The sequence below is a fragment of the Acartia tonsa genome, chromosome 5 (assembly GCF_053477335.1).
Source record: "Acartia tonsa isolate MP-2025a chromosome 5, ASM5347733v1, whole genome shotgun sequence".
Lineage (NCBI taxonomy): Eukaryota > Metazoa > Arthropoda > Copepoda > Calanoida > Acartiidae > Acartia > Acartia tonsa.
In genome coordinates, this window is record NC_137264.1 from 32,117,519 (window position 1) to 32,135,335 (window position 17,817).

Here is a 17,817-nt window from a genome sequence, read left to right on the forward strand (position 1 = left end):
ATACTTGAATATGAGGAAGTAAAATCAATATTTCCAATGTTTCAGACAAAATGGCAACTGACATAAGTACACTTGTGGGTATTATATTAATGTGTGTAGGTAATGTATCTTTTAAAAAATATGCAACCCCAAATTATCCCCCAAAAAATTGCGCCGTAGTTTTTGCGAATCCGGTGTATTTTGGACATTAAATACACAAAAATGTTAGTTTCTTTATCCCTCCCAAAATAATTAGTTAAAAACATTATTACATCTTTAATACATGTTTTAATTTCTCCCAACCTCAGAAAATGAAAAGCTAATATCCACCTGTCTCTAGTAAAATGTCTCCAACAGTCAGTCTATTTTGGTGTTTTCTTGGTATTTTTAAGCTAATTTGTATGACAAACCCTTTCTGGAAAGCAACACCCCAAACAATGAATAAACTTTGCATTTTAAGATTATCTTATGTTAGTTTTTATTAAGGGTCCCTAATGGTTGGATGGGGATTAATTCTATGCTATACAACTAAGGTAAACTATTTATATATTTAACTTAAAGGATATTATTATGCTGCTCAGATGACACCTAATTTTGTTTAGCTTACCTACAAACTTATTGTTGTGTAGATTAGCTAAATTATATTAATTACATCAAATTTGAATAATAATATTAAATCTCTTGTCTTTTGGTACTTCAGCTATGATATTTTTTACGAAAACTGTGCTGTAAATTAAAAAAGGAAGCGAGGTAGTTGTTTTATATACATCTATACTATAGATCTGTTATTACTTGGATCTTACACCATATTTTCATGTTCTCTACTAAAGTTAAACTTACAAGGGGCTAAAGTAACGATACTCCCCATCCACTCCATCCTCTCCTCTCCTAACTGATGAATGAACTGACCAATAAATAATTCCTATAGTTGCAACCTAAATTGACGACAATTTTTCTGCTCTCATAATATCCACGTCTATTCTACATCCATTATTCCTTTGTAGGAATGCAGTAGAAAATGCCTTAGGTATTAAATGAAATATTTTATTATACTCAGGGTGAATATTACAATGCTGACGAGGTGCAAGCCATGGTGGCTGCAGAGATACTCGAGGAGAAAAAGAAGAAGGAGGAAGACGACCTAATGTTTGATGACATTGGAGCTGAAATAGGCCAGGTAACATAAATCAGAAACACATCTAAGTACTATTTTCGGTAGCTTTCTCTTAAAGTGCCTGTTGAGCCATAAACCTCCCACTTGTTTATGAAGAAATTTAAATAAAGATGTCTAACCCCTGCGGGGGTAAGCACAAACCTGCAGTGTCCTTACCCTATGGGGCTACCCTGATCCCAAAATATCCTAACCTAACCTGATCTAAAGTAATAAATAGGCAAAGAAAAAAATACTTAAAAGTAGAATGTACTTTGTCTGTCGAGAGCGTATTATTTTCGTCCTTCTGTTGGAGAAAGTCATATGAATGTGACTGTATTTCTTGTTCTTATTTGTTGGCAGATTTTAAAAATTCTAAAACTTAAATGACTCAAATATAATGAGAATTAGATATCTTACAAATATTTAACGGTAAATGGACAAATGATTATATTCTTAAGTATGATACTATACATTATTGTTATAATGTTAAGTTTAATTTACAATTTCCAATTTCCAAAAATTAAATTGCTTTCATAAAAGGATTTCTTTAGTAAATTTCTTTGCGAATCTGTTAAAAAAAGCATCTACAGCGGTTTCCCTCAAAGTGTCTAGTTGAGCACAAAAACTCCCTGTAAATTGAAATGAAAATAATTAAGGGGGGAGACCAATACTTTTTCGTGTGTTTGTTAAATTTACTGTTAGTCAGATTGGGTTAGGTAATATTGGATACAGGGTAGCTCCACAGGGTTAGGACACTGTTAGGATAGTGTCCCCCCCCGCAGGAGTTAGGCATGAAAAAAATGCTATCCCCTTGCGGCATTTTTTTTATTTTTTGAATAGAGTTGGTTTTCAGTGCTTGCTAGAAACTTTAAGAAAAATCATCGCATCTACCTGATTTTATTTACGGTGTATGGTTATAGGATGTAACCGTTTCTAAAAATATGAATTCTTAAATTAAAATACATATTTATTTATGATTATCTCCAATATCTAATTATAACGGCCAAATGTGGAACGAATAGATTATGCGCACAAAAATATTCAACCGCTAAAAGAAGGCTTACAAATAATGTGGAACAGTCATATAACAATAATGCACAGTTATCTCACAGTGCACATAAAAGCACAAAAAAGACTTATTTTACGCGTTTTTATTCATTTAAAATTATTCTCTGCATTATTGTATCTTGGTTATTCTACAGGGTCATTCAAGAGAAATGATTTTAAAAAAACTTAATTATGCATAGAAAATAAAACAATTATGTAAAATCCTTTATATATTTGGAAAACCTATCATGGGACATTTATGTTTTAAATATTTAAAAATGATTATTTCAACAAATTATGCCCTAAAAACCGGTTTTTCCAAAGGCTTTTTTTGAAGATTTATGGATTTAAGGGGTGTTAAAAAAATACACACATTTTTAAAATTCAAATTTCGTGGCTTGTGTTAAAGGAAGCCTGCAAGAAATACCACGCTTTAACTGCTGAAAGACTGCCACAAGTAGACCAAATACCCCAAATTTGAAGCCTTCAGCTTCTATAACAAAAAAGTTCTAGGCATTTTAAAATGACATTTTATGTACAATGAAAAATTTGAAAGAATTGCAATGCTCATGTTGAAAACTTTGAAATTAAACTACGTGGCCTAGAAACAAAATTATAAGCTTATCTTTGTCATAAATTTAGGTTTCCAGTAACTAATTATATTTTTACAATAAAAAAACTCATTTTCATAGTCAAAATCATTAAAAAAAATTAGGTTTTACTTGTGTTGTACCGAATGTACTGTAGCCAATCAGAAGGCTGAATCAGCTTAACAACCAATCACAGCTAAGCTTGCATTAGTTTACCCCTTTGTTTCCGCTATGATTTTCGTCTAAAAATGCAATTTAAATCGAATTTTTTTCATTGATTTTGACTATGAAATGTGTTGTTTTTATTGTAAAAATGTAATCAGTTACAGGCAATCTAAGTTTCTGACAAAGATAATGTTATAATTTTGTGTCTAGGCGACATAATTTAATATTGTTTTTTCTTTTATGAGCATTGGAAATCTTTCAAAAATTCCATTGTACATAAAATGCTATTTTGAAATGCCTAGAACTTTTTTGTTATTGAAGCTAAAGGCTTTAAATTTGGTGTATTGGGTCTTCTTGTGGCAGTCTTTCAGCAGTTAAAGCGTGTTATTTCTTGCAGGCGTCCTTTAATAGTAGAAAAATGTTATGCATATCGTTAGAATCGTCATAAGCTCTAGTTTTTGAAAATATAAGTGCTTTTGAAAATAAGTTTTTGTGCTATTTGTAGTTTAGGAGCTACGTTGAAAAATGTGAGAAAAAGGATGAAAAGTTTTAAGTAATTGGAACATTTTACCACGTAGCTTCTATACTATACGTAGCACAGGAATGGTTCTTATATATTAAAAAACTAAAGCCTATGACGATTCTAACGATATGCATAACATTTTTCTACTATTAACACAAGCTGCGCAATTTGAATTTTAAAAAGGTGCGCATTTTTTTACAACCTTTAAATCAATAAATCTTCGAAAAAAAAGGCCTTAGGAAAAACCGGTTTTTAGGGCATAATTTGTTGAAATAATCATTTTTAAATAATTGAAACATAAATGTTTCATAATATGTTTTCCAAATATATTAAGGATTTTACATAATTGTTTTATTTTCTATGCATAATTAAGTTTTTAAAAAAATCATTTCTCTTGAATGACCCTGTAGATTATTTGGAGACCTTCTTATGCCGGTTAAAACGGTTTGCGGGTATGATATGTACTTTCAGTCGTTTAAATTCATAGATTTTTTGGAGATAATCGTTACCAGGAACATTTTACTGTGAACTGCACTAGATCCATAAAATAGAGGGGTCAACAGCATCCTCCTTAAGTCATAGACCTCATCTGAAATTTCTTTGGGCATTTGTAATATAACTGGTGACTGCGCCCCTAGAGGCCTCTGAGGACACATAAAATGTTTTCTTTTTAATGTATGTTGCTGGTTATATTTTTTGGATTTATGGTGATTTCTAGTGGGAGGGTGGAAGTCCCCCATCAAAAAAATAGCTATAAACTTTCTCATAGAGAAGAATCATATAGGTTCAGCTGTTAGCGAGATTCTACCGTACAGGCAGACAGATACACAGAGATCCTTTTATTTTATTATAAGGATTATAATTTTAATTTCAAGTTTCTGGATTCAAAATTCTACTGTTTCGATACTTAAGAACAACTGGCAAAATGTAAACTAAAATGTTTTTAAATGGACTGACTGGCGGACTTATGTTTTAATTATAGAGTATATTCGCTACATGAGGCCCAAAATTTTGTTACTAACCTATTCCTTTCAACCCTTATATTTTTTAAGCGAAGCTTTTATTTAATTAGTGTTGGTCCGTACCTACGTCCGTGAAACATAGCTTGCTCATTAGGCAAACCTATAATCAAGAACAGAAAGTCCGTTTGTCTCCAATTCACTTGGAAATTTTGAGTCCTAGGACCATTAGGGATAAGGTTTTTAGACAAGCATCTCTATAATTAAGTCGCATAAATTAAATTCGTACATATAATGTCACTCTATTTTTGTAAATGTTCGTTTGTTTGTTTTGTTTTTATGGATGTAAGTTGTCATCCTAGTTTATGAATGCCATTCAGTAAAGTTTATTTATAGGCGGGCCCTGGAAAAAAGAAGAAGAAAGGACCTTTGATCTCGGATTAAGCTTCGCCCAAACCCAAGGCTAAAAAAAATTGGACCAACATAAAATATTTGAATAATAGTTTTTTTTGTAGATTTTAACAACAAAAATATTAAAAGAATTTTTTATATTTAGTTTGGACTTTTTAAACCCGATTTTTAAAAATTATATTTTCTTGCTCTTTTTTCTTTAAATTATAACACATTTAATTCTAATACTAAAATTAAATAACGCATTGATGTTTGAAACATCTGATTAATAACAAAGGGAGAGTTTTAAAATAGTCCAAACAAAGTACAATAGAAAATACAAAATATGGAATTTAAATTTGAAATACATTATATAATGATATTATATATATTTAAATGAATTTCTCGTATTCATTCGAATCCGGTGGATAAGAACCGGTTCTCATCCATACGATAACACTATGTCTAGCACCGAATTATATCCAGCTTTCTACGAATATAAAAATGTACAATCATAAGATTAAAACCAGTTTTTTTAGCCGGTGCCTTCGGCACCTCGGGGCTAAAAAAACTAGTTTTAATCTTATGATTGTACATTCTAAATCCGCGGAAAGCCGTTTATAATACGATGCGAGAAATAACTATTATTTATTCTTGTTCATCCTATTTTGAAATAATTTTGTTTTAAAGACATGATATCAGAAGTCAATCAAATGCTTTGATTAAGTCTAAGTGTATAAATTAAAACAAATATAAATACGAGACAGCGTAAAGTGCCTTCAAAAAATGACGTCATATGAGAAAAATTACCAGTATAGATTTTACCATTGGTCAATTACAGTTTATACTGGCCTCTTATTGGTTAATTTTATTGTATGACGTCAATTTTTTGGTGGCACTTTACGCTGACTCATAAATACTTTTATTTAAAGTTTTTTTTTGTAGAAATCACCAACCCTCCTGCATAGACGTCCAAGCTTTTTTTTTTGGGGGGGGGAAGGGGTAAAACATTTTGGGGGGGGGGTAAAACGTATTTGGGGGGGGGGGTAAATTTAGTTTATCCCCCCCAAAATTTACCCCCGGGGTAAAAATAAAATTTTTTGGGGGGGTAATTTAAATTTTATTAAAAATTTTTTCATTAGGTATTTCTTATTTTGGGGGGGATATTTAGGCACCCCCAAAATCGTTTGGGGGGGTAATCGCCCCATTACCACCCCCCCCCCCTAGGACGTCTATGCCCTCCTGCACGTCCCTTATATAAGAAAAGGAATTTTGAAGCAAACTAAGATATCTGGTTTTATTTGATCTATTTGTTTTCAATCCAATAATACGATCAACGAAAATTTAACAACTAAAAATAAGAATACTAGAATTTGAAAATTAAAAAAATTGTACCTACACTTCAAACTTATAATATAATCGGATTGTGCCTACACTGTTTCAGAGGTCACTGGTCTACACTTTGTATGTTTAGTTTTTTTGCAATAAAAGAAAGAACAAAAATAGATATTATATTTTATTTTTTTTTCTAGAATACATATGGCAACATTGACAAAAGAGTTAGTGACAGACTAATCATAGCCCAAGAATATCAAATAACAGATTCGCAGCACAAAAAATCTGGGAATCTGATACTAACATCCCTGGAGGGGGGGGGGGGGGGGACAAAATATTGTACGCGCAGAAATTTTTTAAATTCTTGAAAAACAGCAAACAAAATGTTAAAAAAAATTTTAGATTAATTTGATCAATAGCTGTTTTTCAAAAATTTTGTTTTAATTTGAATGATGGTAAAATTATACATAATAATATATCTTTAATAATATAATTATAAAGAGTAAAACAGATATACAATATAATATAAAAAAATGGATTAAGAATTAAGTTTTATAAATGTATATTGCAAAGAATATCAATTTTATTGTAGTTGTTTTTAGTTTAACATGCTGATAATTAGTAAAAATTATTTATGAAAATTAAACTAGCCTTTTTTAAGTAGTTTGAAAATTAGAGAAAATTTAGTAATATAACATAAAGAGAAAATACTATTATATAATTCAATAACTTGGATATTTTCTTTTATAAAATATCCGTTCATTAATGCCCAAAAATGATTTGAAAATTTCTGTAATAAAATAAAATAAATATTTTTTATGCAGAATGAAAGGCATTACAAAATAGTGTTAGGGGGAATATCTTAAAGTAATAAATTAAAATGGAAAATTCAACAACTAGATGTTTTTCTAACTAAAGATATCCGTAATGAAATTACATGTAGCGCAGCCTCTCTATAATTTTATGATAAGGAGGGGGCATTTTTTTCTAGTTTTAAATTAGAATAATCTGATTTAACTAAAAAAACTAAGTTATATCACAGTTTTGGTTCTTAGACCAGGTATCAACTTCAGCGGGAGAAATGCTAATAAAAAAATTGTAAAATTTCATCTAAAAAAAACTGGAAGGGGGGTTGATAAAGTTGCATTTATATGTTGTTAATCATTTAAATGGTCAAATTTTATTATTTGACCAACAATTATGTTCAAAAAGTATTTTATCAATTAAGTTTTCTATAATAAATACATTTTGTCTATAATTATATGAAATTATGAAAATTTTAGTCAAAATGCTTTCGAACTAGAGAGTACATTGTAGTAAATTAATTTAACAAAATGCTTTTTGTACACTTTGAATATATTCGGTTAACAGTTTCTATGTTAAAATATATAACAGGTATCTTTTCTGTAATCATAAAAATCTTTTTAACAAAGTATAAATGTAATTAAATTTATTTATTAGTGGGTAAAAATATATAAAAAAAAACATTGTATTGTTCTGATGATAAAAATTTAAAAATCAAAGTAAAATTGCTAAAAAAATTTTTTTTTGATTGGTCAATTTAAATGATATCAAAACAATACTTGCTTTTGATTGGCTGATACAAACTCCAAAAAAAAATAACAAAGCAAAAAGCTTGTAATTGGTTACTTTTAATCAGCACCAACCAATCTCAATTAATCTTGTTTGTGATTGGTCAATAATGAACCAATAAGAACTTATCTCCTTGTAGGTCCAGCAGTCAGCTGTGTTACTCTTCCTGTCGTTGTTGCACCTCGTGATATTTTTCTCTGAGCGGGCAGGGAGCCATTAGCGCCGCCATTTTCCGCGCTTCCGCCGCTGGCGGTTGGTCCCAGCTTTTTCTTTGCACTTGCGGCTGTTGGCTTCATGAAGCTCATGCCTAGAATTATTAAGCTTCATGAAAAATATAAACAGTCTTTTATTATTTAGATTTTTTAGAATTCTCGTTATTATTATTATTTTATAAAAAAAATACATCAATAAGATTCCAGATAATTTTTGAAGATCAATAATATTAGAGAATGGGAAAGAGAAACATTTTAGTTATAATCTATAATACAAAGTAGCTTGATGTCTGTCCGTCTGACCGTCTGTCCGTCTGTCCCTTAAGATCTCGGTAACCACTGAACCGATCGGATTCTACTCTTCAGGAAATATACCTACTGGTCCTGTGGTGGTTTTAGGCTATTTTCTTGGGGGGTGGGACACCCCCAACCCCCCAAAAAATAAAAAAAAACAACCCCCCAAATTTTTTTTTTACATTTTTTGTAAAATCTCAGTAACTGCTGATCAAATTGGGCTCTACCCTTCTGGGAATATACCTACTGGTCCTCTGGTGGTTTTAAGCTATTTTCTTGGGAGGTGGGACACCCCAAACCCCCCAAAAATAAAAAAATCCCCACTTACAAAATTTTAAATTTTTTTAAATTTTTGTAAACAAAAACCAGTAATTGGGGGGGGGGGAAACCCCACTGCAACATGGGGCGAAGCCCCCATGAATCCCCCTCCCCCCCAAAAAAAAATAAAAATATTTTTTTTTTAATTTAAATTTTTGGGTATGCGAACAACCTAGGTTTAATTTTTACGAATTGAAATTTTTGTGTATACGGCAAACAAATTGGGTTAAATTTGTACAAATCAAAATTTTTGTGCATAAAGCGCACAACCTGGGTTTAATTTTACCACAGAGTAATTAAACAAAGAATAATTTTTTTGAATATTTCTATTAAGAAGGGTTGATTCCCATAACTATATAGGGCGAAGCCCCTAGAGGCTAGGGGCGAAGTGAATTTTTTTTATTGAAATTTGAGTGGTTGGTTCAAAACTAAAAGTGTTTTAATTTTATTCTATAAAAGAGGTCAATACTTTTACCATCATTGAGGAGTTATTTATCATTTATTTTCCTATCCCCAAATCTCTCTGTTACTATGTTAGGTTACCTGGTTGTGTGTTTGCAGTAGCTCTTCTAGTTATAGTTGTGCTAGCAGGTCCTGAACTTGTGCTCCGGGAGACAGTTCTAGATAGATAGATAGATAGATAGATAGATAGATAGATAGATAGATAGATAGATAGATAGATAGATAGATAGATAGATAGATAGATAGATAGATAGATAGATAGATAGATAGATAGATAGATAGATAGATAGATAGATAGATAGATAGATAGATAGATAGATAGATAGATAGATAGATAGATAGATAGATAGATAGATAGATAGATAGATAGATAGATAGATAGATAGATAGATAGATAGATAGATCTTTCAAAAAATCCTACTTTGGATTGGGAAGTGTTTTTGAAGCATATTGAGAGCCTGGCGTAGAGTTAGTACCGGTCAGTCCGGTCTTCAGTGATCCATTTCTTGACATTCCGTTACTGAGGGTAGTGGCTGAGGCACTTGAGCTAGACCTTGAAAATAATAATTATGTAGATCGCAAGAACTAAAGGGAATAATAAGGCAGTCATTGGAATCAGCTTAGAGTGCCTATAAAAAATACGTCATACAATACAAATGACAAATGATAGTTCAGTATACATTTTAATTGACCAATGGTAAGATGTTTACTATCATTGGTCATTTGTATAGAATTACGTAATTTTTTATAGGCTTAATAAGCTGCTTCCAATCATTGAGCAGACTATAAACATTTTTTTTTGTTTCTTAGATCATAATATTTATGTTTTAAAGGCAAATTTTGTTCCTTTTTTGAGGTTTTGAAAATAATGAAATACTGTGAAATAGGAAAGAGTAGCATAAATATTTTTCCTGGGATGATTTCTCTTCGGAGGATGCAGTTGCACTCCCCAAAGATAAATAAAACCTTCCCAGGACACGTAAAAGGATACAATGAAAATAGATTTAATGGTCTAGTAGTTGGAAAGATCTTTGAGTACAACCAGACAGACACAAAAATATCATGTTGCTTTTCTTGCAGGAAATATTACCTGCTTAAATTTTCTTTTGAACTGTTAGTTTTTCCATTAATTCCATTTGATTTGATAGCTGGCTTCGTTGAGCGAGTCAACGTTGAGCTACGAGAACTTGGTCCAGACCTAGAGGTAAATTATTGTAGAAAAGATTCGTTTTTTAACAAATATATGAATATATGTACATATATCATGAATATTTTAGGAAAATAATAAAACTACACCTTGTTTTTTATGAGAACTTTTTTGAAAGCAATTTTAACCCACTTATAGTTATTAGAATTTATTGATTGATGGCTTATTCTCTTCGTTTTTTATAACCATTAATAGAAAAGCAATCAAAAATTCAAAACTTAGGTGTCAACATCTAAAAATGGTTTCAGCGCATTTTTCTTATGCTCAAATCTTTTACCCTTTGCAAGAATGGAGGGAGTACTTTGGGGGGTCAGTACTCCCTCCCTGGTTGAGATATGGCCTTCGAACTTTAAAATGTTATAGTACATGTGACCAATAGTATCTGTATCAATTTACTATACTTTTTAAATAAAAACTTAAATATTTTTTTGCTTTTCTAATAATGGTTATAAAAAACAAAGAGAATAAGCCATTAATCATTAAATTCTAATAACTAAAAGTGGGTTAAAATTGCTTTCAAAAAAGTTCTCATAAAAAAAACACACTGTGTATATATTGTTAAACTCTTACTTCTCTTTGATCGAATATAAGTAAGCAAAATTTCATAGCACTGCTGTTTTAGAGGTCATATTAACCATTCCTTTTAATTTCCTATGATTTTAATAAATATTTACCTAAGGGTACTTTGTCTATCAGCTGATAAGCTGCCATTGGTTCTCGTACTACTTGACCAAGTTTTAGTTCCAGAGTTACCGTTAGATGTCACTCCAGACTGAAATAAAACAGCGTCATTATCTGGTTTTCTAATGTATCTAATATAATGTTTTCTTTCCCCTTCCTCTCCCCCCCCCCCACCTCCCATATCTTAAATAAAAGAAAAAAAGTTAATTGAGACAGCAAATTTCAATATTTTATTAAAATTTATTTTCGTCTAATACACACATCCAATTAATTTACTATAAGAATAATATTAATCCCCACCTTTATTAAAGATCTCTGGGAAGAGCTGATGGACGAAATAATGCTGTTATGGCTGCCAGTGTTGAGGCTGCTCATTGGCCGTCTCGTGCTGCTTGCGGCGGCGGTTGATAGTCCTCCATTGCTGGTACTCAATGAGTCATCTTTGCCGCGTCGAAGATTCTTTGTCAGATCCTAAAAACAAACAAATTATAATAGATTTGTTATCCCTTGAACGTGGCTTAAAGTCATCGGGTTCCCACTGCTGCAATGGCAGAAGCGCGAAATTAAAAGTTAACGTAGAGAAATACCTTGGCCCTAAAACAGGAGCAACTCATCACCATGTACAGTTAAAACTTACAGATAAAGGTCCTGCAATCAAAGAGATGGTTGTCTCTTTGGTGTTACATTACAGACATAATAATAATCCGTATGACAAAAAAGGCTTCATATTCATGGTGTTCATTTGATTTTTATTCCATATTTAGTAGTATTGGTCACTGGACTTCAAGTACCAGAACATCATTTTCATTGGGCTAACATTTTTTCCATATTATCATATCATTTCATTTTTAACAGAAACAAATATTTACTATTCTTTTTTTTAACCTATTTAGTTGCTAACCTTTCCTCATTATATAGACATTATCATAGTTCTATCATTTTTCTAGATTTAGCAAGTTTTACTTTTTTTATGGGAGATTGCAAAATGATTAGGGTTATTCTAGGAAGATGGGATAATGGACTTTAAATTAAACTGGTAAGTTTTATAACCATGTTATGTTATTTTTCGGCTCTTAAACTTTGGGTACATTTATTAAATTCTGTTTGTTGAATGACCAATCTTTATTTATGATCATATGTGTATGTATATAAAATAATAATCCAAAGTCTTATCCCTAAGGAACCCTGAGTTTTCCTTATTTCATTCAAATTAAATTTTTTCAACAAAAAAAGTTTTATTCAAGAGGAATGATAATTATTTAAACTACAATGGTTGACCAAATCATTTAAAAAGCTTCTTTAGAAAATTTTCAAATAATAATAATAAAAAAATAATGAACTAACCTTTAAAACAGCTGAACTTCTTTCAAGTGATAAAATTTTACCTTTGAAATATCTTTGATTCTTGTTAGAGTTGTGCGTGGCTTCTCTGGAGGTAAACTTGTAGCTCTACAAACATAAAATAGTTTATATTAAAGTAATAGGATGTCTATGTGTCTGTCTGTTTGTTTTTACTAAAAGATGTTGCTAACGGCTGTAACGATGTTGTTCTCCTTTATAGTGAAGCTTTGTACAGGTCACGGAAAGGTTTATAACTATTTAGGGGAAGGGTACCTCCTCCATCCCGAGAGAAAAAATTACCTCTAACGAAAATTTTATTTCCTTTTAAAATATAATGAAAAGTGGAGGGTCTATTCCCACCCCCCTCAAGTGCCCCTAGCTGTGTAAAATAAACTCGGCGGCGTTTTCTCTCATATCGAAGAGCAAAACATTAAAGTGTTCGTTGTTCAACAAGGTACTTTGAGGGAAAGCTTCGTTATTAATGTATGTGTATGTAGATTCAAGTGTTAAAACACAGTTACAGACCAAAACACATACTAAAGACCTATAAAGGGTAGCTTCACCACAAAAACTCTACCTGGATTGTGTAGTACCACGTACTCCAGCGGTCAGGTTGTTGGTCGAGGCTCTGACGTCACTGCGCGAGCTGGCCAGACTGGTCTTGCTACCTGACTTGCCGCCGGCCGACAGACGGTCAAACACGTTGACCGTGCCGCCATTTGTGGCGGGTTTTGGCGATTCTCTGCTTGGCCGGGAGGAAAGGCGATCCATGATTGAGCTTCTACGAATATATTGATTATTTGTGAGAAGTTTGTAACTTGTTGAGCGCTTAAACCTTCCCCCTTCACATCAACCATCATTTTTAAATTAAATTTTAAAAAAAGTGGGGGGGGGGGGTTCGCTTGTTTGTTTATTGTTTTAGATTGAGTATGAGGTTTCATATATAGCAGCTAGTAATGACAAATAAGTATCTACTATTTTTCTATCGGTGGTCGACTGTTCGTTTGTCCGTTCTTGTTATTTTAAAGCTTTGCAACTTATAAATGTTGACATCCTTGTTTTAAAAATATAATAACTACTAACTAGGTATATAAATAAGATAATCCCCATATCCTTTTTTGATCTAAAGAAAGCACCCAAAAATTCATAAAAATGCATTAACATAATAGATATAGAATACTTGGATATATTGGCATGGAAATATTTGTCAATTTAGGTTGCTATTATGGACCACACTTATTGGTCAGTTCGTTCATCCAGTAGGAGGAGAGGGGATGGGGTAACGGGGGTGGATTGGAATATCGATAATTAGCCAGCTGTGAGTATCACTTTATTAGAATACATGAAAATCTGGTGCAACATCTAAGTTATTATATATCGATTATTAAATTTTTAATGTAAATTTTCTTTAAATATTTCTTTGGTTAGATCTTAAGGTTACATGCTAATATTAAATTTTTTGCAGAAATTATTTTTACTCAGATTATTAGGAATTCTAAAAAGGTTCTCCAGTCCTCCCTGATCAAATTTTTGTCTTTAAAAAAGGACCTCCGTTGTATTTTCGACTTTATCAAATGATTATTTTAATATTTTACCTTCTTGGTTCAACTTTTCTTAGTTCTTTCAGTGATCTTCCAGGCCGAATATTTCCTAAAAAAATTTATTACACACAAAATGATTTTAAAATTATTGCATTATTTTTAAAAGATTTATTGAAAATCTACAACCGTAACTTCTTTCAAAATATACAAGCAACGACAGTTGCGTGAATAGGTTTTTTTTGAAAATATTGACATTCCCATTCAAAATTAAAATCGAAGATTTTTAGGTTGAAATATTACAGGCAAAAAGAGGGGTGTTATTTTATAGTCATAAGGCGGGTATGAGCTTTAGGGTGGTTTAATGCTCATTGCTTAAAGAACATAGCTTTTAGTTAGTTGTGAAAAAAATTAATTTAAAAAAATGGATTTTTATATTGTCACGTAAAATAAACATATGCATATGAATGGTGTGATTACGAACAATTTCCGAAAGAAAAAAAACTTTGATAATAAAGTCCTTTAATTTAATTAAATTGTATTAGATTTGTAAGTTATGAAATATGAACAGGAATAATTATGCCCATAAGTTATTCAGCTCTAACTAATTCAATTCTTTTTCTTATATGAGAAAAGGACAGTCAAATGATATATATCTAAGAGGGAAGGTCCGGGGCTAACAAAACTGGTATTAATCTTATTATTTTTGTTCTAACATTCGTGGAAAATTGGCTAAAATATAATTGGCTAATTTTTCAACATGGATGACAAACGGTTCTAATCCAGCGGATATTTATCGGTTTCAAAGCCATACTTGAAAATATTTCAAATTGCTGTTGATTGACTTACTTGACCATATAATATTGTATAGATGAAGTGATGTAAAAGTTTAGATTAATATAATTTGAAAGGATAAATGAATGACAGAGTCAAAATTAAAACTCATTAAAACTTTATCATGACATCAGGGATAAATAAATATATTGTTAAGACCACAGGTTTTCAAAAATTTAAAAAATCTTCGAACAAAATAAAAAAAATCTTCGATTAAAAATATTTAGACAGAATGAAAAAAATCTTTCTAGTGCTTCTATCTAAAAATGGTCGTTTTTTAATACAAAAACAAAATGTCTTGATTTCTTCAAGATAACCCTGTAAAGCATACTGTAATCTTTAATAAAGTACATATTAGATAAATTAAAAAAAAAACTTATCTACTTTCACTAATTAGGCATCTACTTAACAGAATTTATACAAACTAAAGAGCACAATGTAATTAAAATTAAATGAATTTTAGATTTTATTGACAAGCATCGTAAATTCAATAGTTGAGGAAAAGCTAAATTTGATTTTTAGTTAAGTTTCAAATATGTATTAAATAGAGTCAAAATTAAATTGCAGAGAGAGAGAGAGAGAGAGGAAGGGGACAATGGGCTGTTTATTACACTGGTCCCCAAAGTTTCATAATAACATTTTCTTATTCGTTGGCTTAACAACTTTGGGGACTTTAGTGAACTTTGATTGATTGATTAATTAAGTTGAGCAAACGTGTAGCGTTCAAACGTTTCAACCACTAATTTTAATTACAGATGGGGTAACTTTGTGTTCATCATTGGGTATGTACATCAATTTATATGCCATTGTCTTATATACCTGCTAAATATTTAGTATACGTACCTTTATTATCCGTAACCTCTTCCTCTATGTTGATGATAGGCACTGACGTCACATATTTTCCGTCCACCAGCGTAGAGTCATAATCACCGGTCTTGTACGACGTTTTGCGGGGAGCAGCTGCCGTGCCGTTCCGCATGTTACCCCCTCGACCCAGCGATGACACCCCTGTGCTGCTTCCGCCGTTTGTCGTTGTTGTGGCGACTCCGGCTGATTCGTGGCTTAATAACTTGCGGCGGGTTGGCTCTGTTTTCGGAGTCACCTGTCCGAGATATTCACGCAGTTCATTTCCGCGCTCCGCTTCTACAAAATCGTAGGAGTCAGAACTTTTGCGGAATTTGTTGGCAATTTTGGCGCGCCAATTGCTGTCTGGCTTGCGCTTGCTGTCGGCAAGATCGTCAGGTGCGGCGAGAGAAGTTGTATCGTCTCCGCCGCTACCCTCCTTGCTCCGCCTTGTGGAGCTGCGAGTCAGCGTCTTGCGCGCGGATGAGAAGCGGTCAAACAACCCGCTGCCCAATTCATCTTCAAGATCTGTGGCCGCGAGTCTACCCTCTGACAAATCAGTATTTGACTCTCGTTTCTTTTTCAGCACTAGTTCCCGATCGCCGAGAGGCCGTCCACCGCCTTCTCCGGCCGCATTTAAGCTGCGGAACTTGTGGTTCTTGCGCCGGCCAGAGAAGTCGCTGCCAACCTCGCTCTCATTGTCACCGCCACCGTTTCCAAGTGTGTCCAAGTTGTTGGCTGATGGTGTGCGCATTGACTTGTTCCTGAAGGCGGCGCGGCGTTGCACTGGCGGTGTCTCTATGTTCTCGCTGTCGATGTTAAAGGTGTCAAGAATCTCGTCATCCCTGAAACATTTGTCAATATTAGTTCAGTACTTTCAATTTTTCTCTCCGAATTATAGATTTAATTATCGATTCCATGCACTGTGGGTGCATCTGGAAATTGTGTTAGACAACAAGAAAGTCAATATTCATTTGTAAAGCAACAAACTTGATTTTAGATTATTTACTACTTTGTCCGTCTGTCGGTCATTTAAAAACTTACTAACTATTATGTTGCTAACCAGAAAGTATAATATGTAATTTTAATATAGAAAGATAAAATAAATTGAAGAGAAGCTCCACTATGGATAAAATTGCACTTTTTAATAAACATTTCTGATGAAATGTACTGAAAAATACTAAATATCGTGTCTTTTTTTTTGATAATATAATCATTTCTCATGTAAGTCATAACAAGAAAAATAAAATCCTCTAATAAAAAGTAGCAAGGTTTATTGTCTGAAGCTAAAGATCTTAAACTGTATTTGTCAATTATAATGCATACTTGGTCATTTGTATTGTATTACGTCATTTACTATAATACTATAAGCTGCTTCTTCAATGAAATAATTTGACATATTGGCGGATGGACAGACAATGAATATAAAGTCGACTTCTACAAACTACTCAGACGGACAGAACTTATTTATAGATGAGATGAAAAGGGGGTTAAAGTTGAAACATATATAATATATTTCCATTTCATGAAAAGACCAACTTGTATTTTCTATAAAATCATTAAGTTCTCTTAAACAGAATTTTCATCCGTTACAACTTTAGAGCAACAATCTCTTTTAATGGTGGTGGTTGTTGTTGTTGTAGCCATGATTCTCTGAAGTTAGGACTCAGATGCACACGGAGACTGGAAGTGAGAATCCTTTGGTCAATCTTAGATTTAAAATTGTACCTAATGGCATGAATGGTTTCTGCCAGGTCCGTGCTGGACCCAATATTCTTGGCCAGGGTTTCCTTCAGGTGTTCCCGCAAGGTGTTGGGTGTTGTTGTCCGCTTGAATGGGTACTTTTTCTGCTGGATAGAGGGCTCCGATGTTTCCTTTGTTTTATCCTTTTCCTCCTAAAAAAAACAATACTATCAAAATCACTCAAACATAAATATGTCAGTCCGTCCTTCAGTTCATTTGTCCTCTTATAGGTTTAAAAACAAATACTTTTGTTTACATTGTTCGTTGACAATGCAATTTTCTTATTGGCTACAGTTTTATAATATCTCTCTGATTGGTCAGTCAATCTCACTTTCCTATTTGTGCTTTAAATTCGAAGCTTGCTTTCTGATTGGTTATTGACAAAAATACTCTTCTCTAATTGGCGCAAATTCTAAACGTGGTATCTGATTTTATAATTTGAAATTATTTGTTATAGATTTTAGAAAAAAGAAATAATTTATCTCTTAAAAGTTATAATTATTTATGTTCTTATTTACTAATTATTTAAGTGTTTAGCTAGTAAAATAATATACCTAAAATAAAAAAAGGTTTTAATTTATTCGTTTCAAAGAAAGGTTTCAAAGATTTA

General features: G+C 32.2%; 3 protein-coding genes across 3 annotated transcripts in view; 1 reads left to right on the plus strand and 2 right to left on the minus strand.

The window, feature by feature from the left end:
- Positions 1 to 5,191, plus strand: part of LOC145319301 (uncharacterized) — an 82,428-nt gene extending 77,237 nt beyond the window's left edge. The window contains exons 2-5 of the mRNA XM_080161369.1: positions 44 to 99; positions 466 to 512; positions 1,037 to 1,156; positions 4,813 to 5,191. Of these exons, the coding sequence (XP_080017495.1) occupies positions 51 to 99; positions 466 to 512; positions 1,037 to 1,156; positions 4,813 to 4,860 (264 nt within the window). The 5' untranslated portion in view covers positions 44 to 50 and the 3' untranslated portion in view covers positions 4,861 to 5,191. The remainder of the gene's footprint in view (positions 1 to 43; positions 100 to 465; positions 513 to 1,036; positions 1,157 to 4,812) is intronic.
- Positions 1 to 17,817, minus strand: part of RpS23 (ribosomal protein S23) — a 245,661-nt gene that overhangs the window by 120,648 nt on the left and 107,196 nt on the right. The window lies entirely within an intron of this gene.
- Positions 6,310 to 17,817, minus strand: part of form3 (FH2 domain-containing protein formin 3) — a 143,735-nt gene continuing 132,227 nt past the window's right edge. Inside the window, exons 32-42 of the mRNA XM_080161359.1 lie at positions 17,193 to 17,359; positions 15,465 to 16,309; positions 13,845 to 13,899; positions 12,827 to 13,030; positions 12,294 to 12,357; positions 11,209 to 11,379; positions 10,902 to 10,999; positions 10,111 to 10,218; positions 9,442 to 9,573; positions 9,102 to 9,178; positions 6,310 to 8,041 (exon numbers count right to left, since the gene is read on the minus strand). Of these exons, the coding sequence (XP_080017485.1) occupies positions 7,860 to 8,041; positions 9,102 to 9,178; positions 9,442 to 9,573; positions 10,111 to 10,218; positions 10,902 to 10,999; positions 11,209 to 11,379; positions 12,294 to 12,357; positions 12,827 to 13,030; positions 13,845 to 13,899; positions 15,465 to 16,309; positions 17,193 to 17,359 (2,103 nt within the window). The 3' untranslated portion in view covers positions 6,310 to 7,859. The remainder of the gene's footprint in view (positions 8,042 to 9,101; positions 9,179 to 9,441; positions 9,574 to 10,110; positions 10,219 to 10,901; positions 11,000 to 11,208; positions 11,380 to 12,293; positions 12,358 to 12,826; positions 13,031 to 13,844; positions 13,900 to 15,464; positions 16,310 to 17,192; positions 17,360 to 17,817) is intronic.